Source organism: Zingiber officinale, chromosome 2A, assembly GCF_018446385.1.
Source record: "Zingiber officinale cultivar Zhangliang chromosome 2A, Zo_v1.1, whole genome shotgun sequence".
NCBI classification, from domain to species: domain Eukaryota; kingdom Viridiplantae; phylum Streptophyta; class Magnoliopsida; order Zingiberales; family Zingiberaceae; genus Zingiber; species Zingiber officinale.
Genome location: NC_055988.1, coordinates 47,164,111 through 47,178,946, shown reverse-complemented (window position 1 = coordinate 47,178,946; position 14,836 = coordinate 47,164,111). Strand labels below are relative to the sequence as shown.

At 40.3% G+C, this 14,836-nt stretch overlaps 1 protein-coding gene across 2 annotated transcripts; it reads left to right on the top strand.

The window, feature by feature from the left end:
• Positions 1–7,210: 7,210 nt before the first annotated feature.
• Positions 7,211–14,272, top strand: LOC122041091 (probable magnesium transporter NIPA8). 2 transcript variants are annotated; one of them, XM_042600662.1, is made up of 14 exons: positions 7,211–7,447; positions 10,960–11,248; positions 11,402–11,489; positions 11,589–11,650; positions 12,122–12,207; positions 12,292–12,365; positions 12,463–12,565; positions 12,703–12,828; positions 12,964–13,063; positions 13,142–13,261; positions 13,355–13,445; positions 13,510–13,573; positions 13,658–13,757; positions 13,847–14,272. In XM_042600662.1, exons 2-14 carry the CDS (start codon positions 11,156–11,158, stop codon positions 14,060–14,062), a joined length of 1,323 nt encoding a protein of 440 aa, XP_042456596.1. In that variant the 5' UTR covers positions 7,211–7,447; positions 10,960–11,155; the 3' UTR covers positions 14,063–14,272. The 2 variants fall into 2 exon arrangements, with proteins under 2 accessions (XP_042456596.1, XP_042456595.1); XM_042600661.1 differs by having other exon boundaries at positions 10,953–11,248.
• The last annotated feature ends 564 nt before the right edge of the window (positions 14,273–14,836 follow it).

The following is a 14,836-nucleotide window of genomic DNA, read 5'->3' as shown; positions in this document are numbered from 1 at the left end:
ACGACCTTTCAGGTCGGCTCCCATGCGAGAATCATAAGTGAGCCCTGTGCTCACGCCCAACGACCTTTTAGGTCGGCTGTCCCAGACTCTCGCCTCAGTGCGAGTTATAAGTGAGCTCTGTTCTCACGCCCAACGACCTTTCAGGTCGGCTCCCATGCGAGAATCATAAGTGAGCCCTGTGCTCACGCCCAACGACCTTTTAGGTCGGTTGTCCCAGACTCTCGCCTCAGTGCGAGTTATAAGTGAGCTCTGCTCTCACGCCCAACGACCTTTCAGGTCGGTAGTTCCAGACTCTCACCCCAGTGCGAGTTATAAGCGAGCTTTGCTCTCACGCCCAACGACCTTTTAGGTCGGCTCCCATGCGAGAATTAAAAGTGAGCTCTGTTCTCACGCCCAACGACCTTTCAGGTCGGTAGTTTCAGACTCTTGCCTCAGTGCGAGTTATAAGTGAGCTCAGCTCTCACGCCCAACGACCTTTCAGGTCGGCTCTCATGCGAGAATTAAAAGTGAGCTCTGTTCTCGCGCCCAACAACCTTTCAGGTTGGTAGTCCCAGACTTCTGACGGTCATGGCTCAGATTATTCTCTTCTCCCCTTGCTCCCCGGGTATTTGGGAGTTGAGGGACAAAAACTGATCCTCAGTCGGTTGACATCACTTTGTGATCAGGTATGATAAAGATTTTGTCCCCTTATATTGCTACAGGTTTTGTTTCTATGGGCTTCAAGGCTTATCCTCACCTGTTCGGGGTTGAGCTATTACCACCGGTCTCGGATCAGAGTATCATTAACGATCTCTCGGTCAGGCGGTCAGACCAATTCCCAGTCAGTCTTCCAGACCAATTCCTAGTCAGTCTTTCAGACAAATTCCCGAGCAGGCTATCAGACAAATTCCCGGTCGGGCTTCTAGACCAAGTCCTGGTCAGACCTTCAGATCAATTCCTGGTCAGGCCTCCACTGCTTCTTTGTCAGGCCCTCAGATTGTTTCTGGGTCAAGTCTCCAGATCGAGTACTGGTCAAGCCTCCAGAGCACCTCCCGGTCGGGGTCCCTGACTCTCGCCCCGGTGCGAGTTATAAGTGAATTATGCTCTCACGTCTCCAGACTCTCGCCCTAGTGCGAGTTATAAGTGAGTTTTGCTCTCACGCCCAACGACCTTTCGGTCGGCACTCATCGCTCTGCTCGCAGCTCTGCCTGACACTCACCGCACTCGCTCTGCTCACTTGCCGCTCTGCCCGGCACCCATTATACTCACTCTGCTCGCTGCTCTGCATGACACTAGGCTCCCACGTTCCGCTCATCGCTGTTGCTCAGTCGGCATTCATTGCTTCACTCATCGCTCTGCTTGGCACTCATTGTACACACTTCGCCGCCCTGCTCGGCACTCATCATGCACGCTTCGCTGCTCTGCTCGGGACGTATCCTTAACGCTTCGCTTACCGCTGTAGCTCGGTCAGCACTCACCGCTCACTTGTCATTCTGCCCGGCACCCATCCCACGTGATTCACTCGTCGCTCTGCTCGGCACTTTTCGTTCACGTCTAGCTCATCGCTGTTGTTTGGCCATTGGCTCGACTACTCACTGGTATCGCTCGGCTACTCGGTTTACGTTGATCGACCCATCGCTTAAAGGCTTTTTCGATTGTGCATTCGACACCGCTCGCCTGATCTTATTCTGCTCGGTAAGCATTCACTCTATTCCAGATCGATATTTCTCGATTGCTAGGTCGTGATTTACTGTTGCTTAGTCAACACTCGCTCGGTCACATTCACGGTTTTGTGCGTCCATCATTCCCTTTATGGCCCGGTCACGATTTAGGGTCACTCGGTCGACACTTTTCGGTCTCCTGATTGTCGCTCGATCATTTTACTCAGCATCTCTCGATCGTCTACTCGATATCGCTCAACATTTGCTAGATCGTTCTTTTGACATTCGCTCGATATGTCTTGTGTCTCTCGGTCAGCACTTATTCTTGTCGTCGCTTTGCCGGGTACTCTACGTTGCCACAGCTAGTCGTTTGACGTGATAAGACGAGCCTAATAATCTGATTCCCCATATGGTAGCGATTTTGTTTTGGGCTTGGTCTAGTCAGTCGGACTTGTGTCTCCTTCGACTAGACTTGAGGGGGAGGCTTGTGATACCGATATAGGCTAAGGGTAGAGGTGAAATTGGAGAGGAGAGGAGGGGGCAAATGCGTCATTACACTGTGTAGGGTTTTAATTAAAAACACTGTAGCGCAAGAGAAAGGGGGGGGGGGTTTGGCGTTTTCTCTCCGCCGCCAGGGAAGGAAACAGCCAGCTTCTCTCCTCCCGCGCGCAGCTCCTCGCCGGCGCCGGTCGTCGGCTCCTCACGCGAGCTCCCCTACTCTCCTCCTCCTCGCGATGCATGCACAACGCCTTCACCTCTACCCCTCTCTTTCTCCTCACCGACGATTACCTCCGCCACTCCTCCCTCTCCTTCTCTTTCTCTCCTTCTCCTGTGTTGCCACCGCCGCATGGGTGCGGGTTGCCGCCGCCGCACGGGAGCACGTCGACGGCGCGAGGGACTGACACCAGCAGCCACAGTCGCGCTCGGACCACGCTCCTTCTCCTCCTCTCGACGCTGCCGCAGGGCAGACCGGCCACAGCTCCCTCTCCTCCTCCTCGCTGCTTCCGCCGCCATCACGACGCGAGGGAGATCGCCACCACAGGAGCTGTTCTCCTCCCCACGCTCCTCGCCGGAGCCGAGGCCGGTTGCCAACCCTTTTCCTTTCCTTCTCCTCTTTGCGACACCCTAGCTTCTCTCCCTCACGCTCACCTTCTCGCCGACGGCGAAGACAGCCAGCAGCTGTTCTCCTCCTCGTCAACCTCCGGCCACACCACCGGACAGGCCAACCTTTCTCCCTCCTTCTCCCCTTCGCAGCGCCGTTACCAACGCTGGCCATGCCCGGCCAGATCCCCTAGCACCGAGCTGCCCACTATTATTGTTGTCATGGATTTGAGTGTCTTCTGGTCTCGTTGTGTGCCGGCCTTCGTGCCGTTATCTCGTTCCCGCTTCGTATGATGTGGTGATGTGGTCTTCATGTCTCGGTTATTATTTGGCATCACTGATTTAGCTGTATTCCTCTCTCGTTGTTTTCTCGGCTTGCGTGCCAACCTAGTGTCCCGGCCTGCGTGCCGATCTCGTTTCTTGACCTGCACACCGATCTTCGGTCCCGACCTGCATGCCGGTGTCGTAGCTCGGTCTGCGTATCAGTGTCATAGCCCAGTCTGTGCGTCGGTGCCTTGTCCCGGTCTATGTGCCGGTCTTGCTTTCCGGCCTGCGTGTCGGTGTTTTAGCCAGACCTGCAGCTCATCTTCTGGTTCCGCATCGCGTTCGGCACTGCGTCGTTAGATCCAGCTCTCCAGCCTGATTAGAGTCATCTGCTCTTCCGGGTCGTGACAACTCGAGCCGTGTCCCATCCGAGGGCGCCCCCCTGGGCCAGGGTACGTTCCTCGTTCATATTTCATACGTATTTTCATTATTTCATGGCTTAGTCTTGTACTCATATATTCATTGGATCTGCCTCGAGCATCGGGGTACCGGGGGCCGGGTCAACCCGGTCGCTGGCTGCAGGTAGCGTTGACCAGAGGACTTTTGAAGACTTGGTCAACACGAAGGCCATCTCAGCATATCCCCCCTCCGGGACGTCGCGACTCCAGTCAACATTCCATCCACCTCACCCGGCAGTCCGTCTGACGCAGCTTCCGGACCGGATCAGGCGGCAATCCACTAAAACTTTCCTCTTTGAAAAGCTTTCGGAGAAGGAGGAAACATGTACAAGATTTGAGGATAGTAACACGTTTACTAAACTTCTATTGAATAAAATGCAATAATATAAATTAATACCGACAACAAGAAGATGTATAAATTGACCTTTTGTCATTGGAGAGCTTTGATGTATCAACACTTGTTCGCATTTAAGTTCACTATCTACCCAGATTGCGTCTTTCGTGAAATCAACCTTTACTGGTCGACCAACTCCCTATTCGGTCAATTGAATATCTAAATTTCATTTTGCTGCTCGATTCGATCTTATCTGATATGTGCTTACCAAATATATTTGGTCAATTGACTCCATGTTCAGTCGACAAAGCCCTATTATTTCCTTTATTGCTCGATCCAATCTTATCTGATCTTCGGTTACCAAATGTGTTTGGTCAACTGAATCCTTGTTCAATTGATTGAATACTTATTTCCTTCTTTGCTTGATCTCGATATGATCTATGCCTATCAATTGAGATCGGTCGATTAATCAATTTGTTTAGTTGACCAAACCCTTCAATCAACCTAAACTTTATTTTTCTATAAAACAAAGTTAGCACAACAAGAATAATAATAAGGGTCTTGTAAAATAGAATTAGAAACAACATAATTATGCATGAATGGGTCTGACAGTTAGGACTTTCTAATCTCAACTTAGAAATCTCTTTTGGCTTCTTTAGTCAGATCAATATCTAAGGTTGTCCCAACCTGATTGGGACAAGTTCTCACTGTCTCCCAGAATGAAAGACATATCCAGAACTTATCTTAATTGCCTGCCAAATATCTGGTCTTACTGACCTGTTTGGATTTCTACTTTTGCTTAGTGTCTGATCAACCTATCAGGACTTTCCTTACTTGATGTCTGGTTCAACTGACCCCATCAAGTACTCTGCTAGATTAACTCATCTGATCTTCTATCTGGTGTATGGTCCTTCTAATACACCATTATCTAGTGTTTAATCCTCCTAACCCACTAGATCTTTCAAATGCTTAATGTCTTGTCTACCAGACCATTGAGGATTTTCCATGTTAAGTAACCCACATACTTAACTCATATTTAACACATAATGTCTAACTTTAAATTTTTTTTTATCATGAATCAAAATACAAAGTTTATTATTGGTGCTAACCATACCAATAAAAATATACTCCAACATGGATTAATTTGGATCAAAAAGAGCGCTGACTACTTTAGGTCAACTATTCTAGTTTATAACAATTTAAATTAAAATCGTTTCACATTAGTTGTAACTAAAATTGCTCCCATTATATTAATTTTACTCTAATATTATTTAATCAATTTTAATTAAATTGAAATAATTTTAATTAAATTGAAATAATTTTAATTAATACTTAAATAATTTTGATTAACGTTAAAATAATTTGATTGAAATTAGTTATAATAATTTTAAATATATTATGATAATTTTAAATTAGAAAACAATAGAATAAACCCTTTTTTTTTATTTTTTTTAAGCAAGGAACGTCATAAAAAATATGACAAAAATCAAAAGAATGTTACAAATTTCACAAATCAGGCGCCTCTTTTTTTTTTTAAAAAATAACAATAAAAGACAATGATTTTATTAAAAAAAATATCCTTTATTCCCACGGAGAAAATACCTCATCCGTGATATTATCCAAAAACATTTTGAACTTAAATTTTAAAATATTATTTATTAACTTAATCAAAATTATTTAAATTTTATTAAAATTATTTTAAATTAATCAAAATTATTTTAAAACACGGGTAAAAACTACTGTTATAATACTATAATAATATTATATTAGGTGTTACAAGTTGTAGTAGCTAGTAATACTTACTATAATAATAATAATGAAAATAAAAAAAATAATGTTGTAGCAGCTACCGATTACACGTTGTTAGCTACTGGTAGCTGTAAGTACATCGGGTTAATTTTGATATCGATCAACCGAGTTAAATTAGATCCTCTGTGTTTTTGATGCCTTGGATTTATGGTGAGTTCAACTCCAAACGACTGAACCATAACCCAACGTGTGAAGAAGTGGATGGTCAACTTTCAAGTTGACCATCTTAGGCGCCTCCATTGACTGGAGGTGCCCTAATGCTCGAGGTACCTTAGTTGCCTTGAGGTGTCCTCGGAAGCCAAACTCTGGAGGCACCCCAGGAAATGTTTCGGAGCGGATAAATAGTGAATTCTAACTCAATACAACCGAGGTGTCTTCGACGAACCAAGGTGCCTATGATGCCGCTAGATCAGAAAGTTACCGTTGTCGTGGAGATAAAATTCAACGTTAGAAGCATCTTGGATCAATGGAGGCGTTCATAATTGTCATGCCAGCAAAATGATTATTTTGACTAGTGCACTATAAATAATATAATAGAGTTAGTTGGAATGTATGCACTCAGTATTTCATTTGCTATAATCTGTATTTCGTTTCGTGTTGAGGTTACTTTGCCTCCAACCTTATTGTAGAAAGAGATTGATAGTGTTTTAAAGTCTTAAATTAACAACCACCCAAGTTGTAACTAATTAAGTTATCTGAGTTTTTTATTTTACTTTTTATGTTATTTATTTTAATTAATTAGTATGTCTTTATAATAAGGAAGAATTAAATTCTTATCTACAACTATTCATCCCCTTTAACTAATGCAACCGATCTAATTGTAGCTACTACCATAACACTTGAGATAAAAGGAGTATTTTCATGATAAAATAGCTAAGGTTTTGAATTGTTTTTTAAAAAACTCATTTAATATATTTTTTTAAATCTAGAACGTCTTTTTTAAAAATAAAATAAAATAAAATAAAATAAAGATAACTTTTTTTTTTTTAAAAAAAATGCTCATTATTTTTTAACTATACCCAAATAGGTGCATTCTAGCTACTCGCGTCTCTTCCCTGCCTTTACGCACAGCGAATCCAACTAGAGAAATCTCCACCAGACGCGACGCGGAGACGACGGCGGGTGCCGGGGGAGCCAGTACCGGTTTACTTTGTTTGAACGCAAAGTTGGACCGTTCAACTTGAACCCGATCGATAGGAGCCCACAAAGGCCGTTGAATTGACGAAGACATTTACCAAACAGGCACAGCAAACACTTGCGCACCAAACGTTCGGCCCCAGCACCACACCCAAGCTGGAGACGATGACATCACCCTCCTGTGTCCAGAGAGGCGTACGTCTCCTTTGCGTGTGAATTATGAATTATCACACAAACACAAATGGAGGAGTAAACATAGGATCGGCTGTCTCTGGTTATCCTCATGTATCAAGATCCTACGTGTGTTTAGTTGGTCACCATAAATATCATTGGGTAGGATCGCTATTTCCTGTTGTTCTGTCATAGAGAATCGAAGTCAAAAAAGGAAGGATGCTTCGGACTCTCAACGAACTCGCCGCCATGATTTTATGTTTTTTGTAATAATATGTTACTACTATATTAAGTGTTCACAAATTCTCCTCTTCCTGCTCCGAAAAAGGTGGGAAAAGGGTAAAAAAATTGGGTTCGTTCCCCCATCGAACAAATCTCTCGCTCCAAGCTACGACGACCGTGCACTCATCCTCCTCCCGACAAAAGGAAAATTAGGGCACTTATCTCCTTCCTCTCTCCGTTCAAATCGATCTATCGATTTGGCTTGGGCCTCTGTAGTAGCTGGAGGCGAAGTTCCTCGATCTTCCCGTGAGGTAACACCGCGTGCTTTCCTTTCCTCTGCTGAGCTAGATCGTTGCATCCGATTCGAACTTTCTTGCTTGTTTTAATTGTGAGAGATTATCGATCTGGTTTTGATTGGTTTCTGTCCGGCGAGGACAAATTAGGTATTTTCTGATCGGTCGCTCGTAGGTTTTTTAGCTACGAATCTTCTCTGATGGTCTTATCTTGAGATAAAAGCCTTCAGGGAGATAATGAACCAGTAATCTTAGTCATTTTCCAGGGAATATATTATGCACATAGACGATCATTTTCAATGGCCTTTTATGTGTCTAGAGATTGATTATGCTTACGCTAGGTATTGGGTTTGGTTTTGTACTTGTTTCTTTTTTAACGGCACGAATTTTGAATAGGAATAATGAATACGAGTTTTTTGTTCAAGAGGAGAAAGTTATGCTGAACTTGCTGTTCATCTTTGTGGGCATTAAGACGAAGAATTGAATTACCCATAGCGTAACAATTTTTTTAACAAAGTCTGTACAATTATTGGCTAAAAATATAGCATGCAGCTCCTTTGATAGCAATGGTAATAATTGATGTATAAGGAATTTAGAATATAAAACTAGTCTAAATCAGACCAACAAGTTATGGAAAAGAATCATGGTAATAGAGGAGACTGAATGAGCATGAAACTAGGTCTCAATTTGAAGTGATACAATTGCTTGAACCAGAGATCGGTGATCTTCTTTACCATGCTTTATGAGGGGAGACACTTATCCCCACACTAGCTAGATCTTGGAAATTGCTTATCTTAACCAATTGGATGAACAGGGACATGGGTAGTTGGTTCAAACTAACTTCTTGGTAATGAAAGATTGATCCAATTTCATCAATGAAAGCATTGGTTCGAACATGATCGTTGTCCATGGGCAAAAATGTACTGGCAAATTGTAATTCTTGTAGGACTAATATGAGATGTGTAATCAGCTGAAAATAAATCTTAAAAGTTTTGCTCATAAGAGAAGGTCAGAAAATTGAGCAGCTAATGGAAGGTTAAAAATTAAACAGATTTAATTAATTAATTAAAAATCCCAAATGGATTTAATTAATTACATGGATTTATTCTAAAATGATTAAAACTTTACCTGCTCAAATTGCATGCAACTGACTACTATCTTGTGCTTGTAACGGTTCCTATCACTCAACATATGAGGTCGGATCCTCTGGACCGCAAAGTGCAGTCCAGAGGATGGACCACTTCATTCATAGGTGAGAATTCATGGACCCCACTTGTTATACAGGTAGGATCCATGAGATCCCACCTATCAGCAACTCCTGGTCCAGGAGCGGACCAGGGGTTGCGGTCCAGAGGATCCCAGCTGATCAGCAACATGCCTTAATCCCGAATAGGAAACAAGTATTTTGACCAACGAGGTGTTGAACTATAGGTAAGATGAACAACAAACAACACTTCAATTGATCCTGTGCATGTGTGGGTGTCACCTAATCTCAGGAAATGTATAATATCTATTAATTAAGGATTTTTGTAGAAAAGCCCTTAAAAATGTCTATTTATAATTCGAGGCCCACCTTCACTCATATAAATAGATTCCTTTTCCTGCTGCATAAAACACTCTTAAGTTGCTACCTCTCCTCTTGAGCTCCTCTCTTCCTTTACTCTCTTAAGAGTTCAAAGGCTTTGAAAGTTCACCATTAAAGCGCTCCTATTTCAAGTGGACAATATTGGGTTAAGCCTTTCCTCAACCTAAAAGTTTTTATCCCTAAATATAAGCTTATCCAATAGGGTGAATCGACATCCAAAAGGGTGAGTCAACAGCTAACAATATTGGTCTGGTACTAATAGAAGTAGAAGTATGTCTAGCATATACGAGGGGGTGTGACAAGTAAAATCATGATCCACATTGCTAGATCAACACTCCACTAATTTGAGTTGTTGATCTATCGAGAGCAGACTGACTGGACTCAACCGGTTGGACTGATTTTGACAGATTTCCTCGAACAGAGGATACCCCAAATTCCATGTTATTATAATGTTCGAAGGTGATTACTTCTCTTCAAGATTATTCTTATATCTCCTACCTGGTTTGCTATGATCCTCCTTGATTGGGTTTGATTCCTTCCAGATTCATCTTTAGTTATTTTTTGATATTTTTCATGTTTTTTCTTCATTCACCAATATACAATCTATTTATTTTCCATTTTTAATAATTACCATTATTTTTATTTTATCACCACTATAAAAGAGTGCTCATCTGTTGTCACAAAACAAATTATTCCACTATAAATTGTCACAATATATGAATCATCACTCAGAGTCATCACTGGTCCTCATCTCAACCTTTTGAGAGCTAGTGTTGGACTATGCCAACCTCCTCCCTCCCATACCCCTTGTTCTTCCTCCATATTTCTAGCTCTTCATCAAGCCTTCATCATCATTGACGACCCTCATCCTCTCCGTGCATCATGGTCTTGTATCACTTCCTCCTTGCATTGATGTTATGAACATCGAGACTCCTTTCCTTGATTGCCATTGACCTGCTCTTGTTTTTGTTGCTTTTTCTTAAACTGAAAAAGCATCATTATCAACTGCGCACATCATTTGGTGATTTCTTTGGTAGTTATCCTGTTATACTGTAAGATGTGCAGATCATCTATAGACCATTTAGGTTATTTGATATGATGTTAGGCAATAATCTGAAATTAGTGACTAGGTTGTAGATATCCAATCATCATGTCAAAGGTTATACATATCATCTTGGGCCAAGCCTATCGTTTAATCTTGCTTTAGTTTTCCATAATATCTGGTCTCTGACACTCATCATCTATGTTTGATGTAAAATGAAGATATTTCCACCATCTTTTTTTTTGAAGAGAGATCTTCTAATCTTCTCAATTTGCTGTGATACAAATACCATCTATGCATTTTCTATTTATGTTAACTACCATTATCATCGTCATCATATTATCACTTATATAAAAGAGGACCCATCTATTAACATTTTAAGATATCGAAGGTAGCAGCAATGTTCCATCACCAAATTCTACCACAAGATACCATTTATGAAATGGTAAAATTGTGATGGATTCGCTCCCCATGCAGATAATACCATGAAGAGACCCACAAGTCCCAAGTCCAAAAGCATGCCTATCATCATATGTGTTTTCCATTGAAACACTTGGCCCATAACAGCATTTGGGGAGCCCCCTTTGGAAGAAACCATTAGGACTTCATTCTCAAAGTAAAAGTCCATAGTCTAGTCAATTTGAAAAAAAAAAGAATGAGCTCACCTTAGCCTTCTTTATATGTGGCCTTTTTAACTGCTTTGCTTGTTGACATTTTTAAGTATTTGTTTTGTTCCCAATTGTAGTTCTTGGTTATGAAGCTTGGATTTTTATCATTATCTGTTCTTATGGATGTTCTTTGTTATTATGTTTGACATGACCCTACCAGTAATTATCCTATTTCCACATCTCAAGTCTTACTTATCTAGAAACTAATGTTAATACTTCTTTTGATAGTTTGCAGATGCTGAAGAGCTTTCTTCCTTCATCTAAGATCGCTATAGTTCCTATATGAGCTGAGAGGACTTTGCCTAAAGATTGCAAATGATTGCTTGGTTGTTTAAGGGTTTGTCCATAAGAACCATGTCTGATGGTCAACCACAAAAAAGATTATGATCTGACATTCATACCAAACAGTAGATCTTTACCATTCTTGATCCATGGGCGATTGGGTTATCGGAGCATTTATTAACATAATTGGGAGTATTGCTATAAATTTTGGGACTAACCTTTTGAAACTGGGTCATGATCAGGTATTTCTTTATGTGCTTATTTGTGCTTTGTTCATCTTCTGACATTTCATGATTATTCTTCTTCTAATATAAGACTGATTTATTTTATTACTGCATACATTTTTGTTCCTTTCAACTCAATGCTGATATTCTAAAGAAACTCTATATTTTCAGCGAGAGAGGTACTCCATACTTAGCAATGATGGACCTAATAGCAAACTTAATGCAAAATCAATCATACACTTCCAAATGTGGCGATTTGGTAATGTTTACTTATGCTTGTACAATTAACTATTTTTTTCAGTTTTGTGCTTATAAGAATTACATTTAAACCATTCTAATGATTTATTTTCTAATACAGGTATTCTTTTGTTTGCTTTCGGGAACTGCCTTAACTTCATCTCCTTTGCATATGCTGCCCAGGTAAAGTTTTGAGTCATTCTTCTAACATGAACTAGTCATGTGTTTTAAGGATGACCTATTCCTCAATTTTGGTTGAATTAAATATGTTTAGAAGTATTGATATATGGGTCTTATGGATGTGTGAACACTGTTTTGGGTTAATGTTCAGATCCAAATTCTTTACAGTTCCAAACTATTTCTATTCTGTATGAGTTTGTCTTCATAGTGGTTTTTTATTATCAGTATATGATCAAAATTGATTTGGAGAAACAAAACTTGATCCACTTCTTAGTGCTTTTGTTTCTTTTGGAGTAAAACCTCAACTTCTTTTGTATCCTCATCATGTGAAAAGTAGAGGTTAATCCTCTTCAACTTCAATGCTAGCTAGTCACAGGTCAAAAAGTCTTGTTCTTGTTTAAGGAAGGTTGGGAACTATAAACCATGCAATCTGTTGTTTTGCTGAGCAGGCTATTTCATGTTCTGTAATTGCAGTCACTTCTTGCAGCGTTGGGATCAATTCAATTTGTATCGAATATAGGATTTTCTTATTTTGTGCTAAGAAAGACAGTGTCAGTCAAGTAAGTCATTTCATAATTGAAACTGCTTAATAGGAATTAATTCATTCGATGCTGATATATGTTCATGAAAATTTGTTTTGGTAGGGTCTTGGTAGCAACAACTTTTATTGTTTTGGGGAACATTTTCTTAGTATCATTTGGAAATCATCAATCGCCCGGTATCACCACTTCTATCTGTTGATTTCCTTAAAACTACATTTTTGCTTGTGGAGTATGCAAGTACAATACTAAAGAATATTTCACCTTTTTTTTCAGTATTCACTCCAGAGCAGTTGGTCACAAAGTACTGCAGCTTAGTTTTCCTTCTATATTGCCTTTCCTTACTATTCATAGTCGGCATCAATCAATATATTTACAGGTAGTCATAAATATTCCATTTTATTAGCATCTTATATCCAGCTTTTCCTTCTGTTTGTAGGAGCCAACTTTTTTGTTGGTCTTATCCTTATGTTCTTTTCAGCAAATTGTAGCTTTGCTAATGGATATAAATGTCAGGAAAGGGGAAGCCCATGTTTTGATTTCTGGCCATGATAGTCCCTACTGGCGCACACTGCTTCCATTTTCCTATGCCACTGTTTCTGGTGCTATAGGTTCCTGCTCAGTGTTATTTGCAAAATCATTGTAAGCTGACTTCTTGAATAGATTTTCAGTTGTTGAGTAGTAGGATTAGCCACAGCCTTTCTTGAACTGTTTTTGCTTGTGGTTTGCTGAGATGTTTCGTGTTCCTGCATGTTTTATAATCAACTCTTCTTCCAGGTCTAACATGCTAAGATTAACCATGAGCAGCAATCATCAGTTCCATAGCTGGTTTACATACTGTATGCTATTATTGTTCTTTAGCACAGCAGGATTTTGGGTAAGGGTGTCAATTTGCTGAAACGAATTTATTTTGTTAGTTGGAGGTTTTGTGATTTTTCTTTTCCTTAAATTGCAGATGGCAAGGTTGAATGAAGGATTGTCTCTTTTTGATGCAATCCTCATTGTTCCTATGTTTCAGATTGCGTGGACCTTCTTCTCTATCTGTACAGGATTTGTATATTTTCAGGAGTATCAAGTGAGCGTTTGTATTTGTAATCCAGTTTTTGTTGGTCCAACATAGAAGTTAATTTGCTTCATTCAATGAAACTAACTCAAATTGGTGTTGCAGGTGTTTGATACATTAAGAGTCACTATGTTTTTTGTTGGGATTACGCTTGTATTCATTGGGATTTCTTTGTTGGCACCTGATGATTCAAAAGGTACAAACATCTATTTTCATTCATCCTTAGTATTAGTCTAACTGACTTGGCCAACCAATTCTAGGAAGTGAAATAAAGGATTCCTCTTTGCCTACTTCAGCTCAAGGGTTTCCAGCTGATATGAACAGGTATATATAATTTATTATGGTCAACAATTGGAAGGAAATTCTGATTTTTTACATGCTAGGCAAATATTTGGTATCCTACTGCAGATTTGCTAAAATACCAACAGAAGATACTGAGGTGAGTGATACGAGTTCATTTGCGCAAACAGTGTTTGCTAAAGCAAAACCTATTTTGTTGAAGGCAAAGGTATTTATTCTAATAAATGAGTACTTATTATTATTATTATTATTATTATTTATGAGATTCTCTGTTACCATCTTCAAGTCTTCTCTCAGGCTGCTGGTTCTTTGTCACTGGGTCTTGGTGAGGAGCCAATTAATGCTTCTTCAGTACTTGTAATGCCTATGCTGGCTTCAAGAACAACAGGTTTCAGACCGACTCTCTTTGATCGATGCAAGTTCATTCCTCTAAGGAACTCAGGAAAGAACTACTCTGGAACAGAAGATGATATAGATGATGAAATGCAGGATACAAGGTCATTATTGTCGTAGCATTACTGGTATGGATTGCCAATTGAAGTAAATTTTGTTGTTTCTTTAAAAGGTGGTTATTCTTTCGATTATTTCCTTATACCATGAATATGTAGATATAATACACCTTGGATTGTCAAAGTTGTTTATACTATATGACTGATTTGACATCCACAGACAATTCCTCAGATTATATACCAATTATGTGATTTACAGATGAGCATTTTGACACATTTTTGTCATTCCCTTGCGTTCCATAAACCTTTTGCTTGTATTTCCCCGCTTGGGTTCATGATTTTGTGCCGTCCCATGTATCTGTGGTCATTTGCTCGACAAGACAGAGAAATGTATAATCTTGACACTGAAACAATTTGTTGTTAAACAACTTTTGAAGTTGAAGCATCGTTTATTGTTTTCAACCTGATCATATATTGGGTGCATATTATCTTCCGCAGAAAGTAGTAGCTGATGAATCAAACAAAAGTGCCTTCTTTACTCTAGTTTTCGTTAGATTGGTTCATTATTCTTCTCTTGTTGCTGCTTTGCCATCAATGGCTGCCTTGGGGAAATTTAGCCGTATGTCTTGAATACTTTGGCTCTAACAATGCATACAAACTGGAAAGTGGTAGCTTGCTCGATCTCTCCTCAATATTATTTTGTAGTGTTAATTTACACACGTTCGAACTGCTGATACTTTAACTGCTGGGATGGAGATCCTCGGTCGGCTAGTAAAATCATACACTGATTAAATGAGGGTGTGAACTCACATAGTGTCCAAAAAACGACCATGGACAT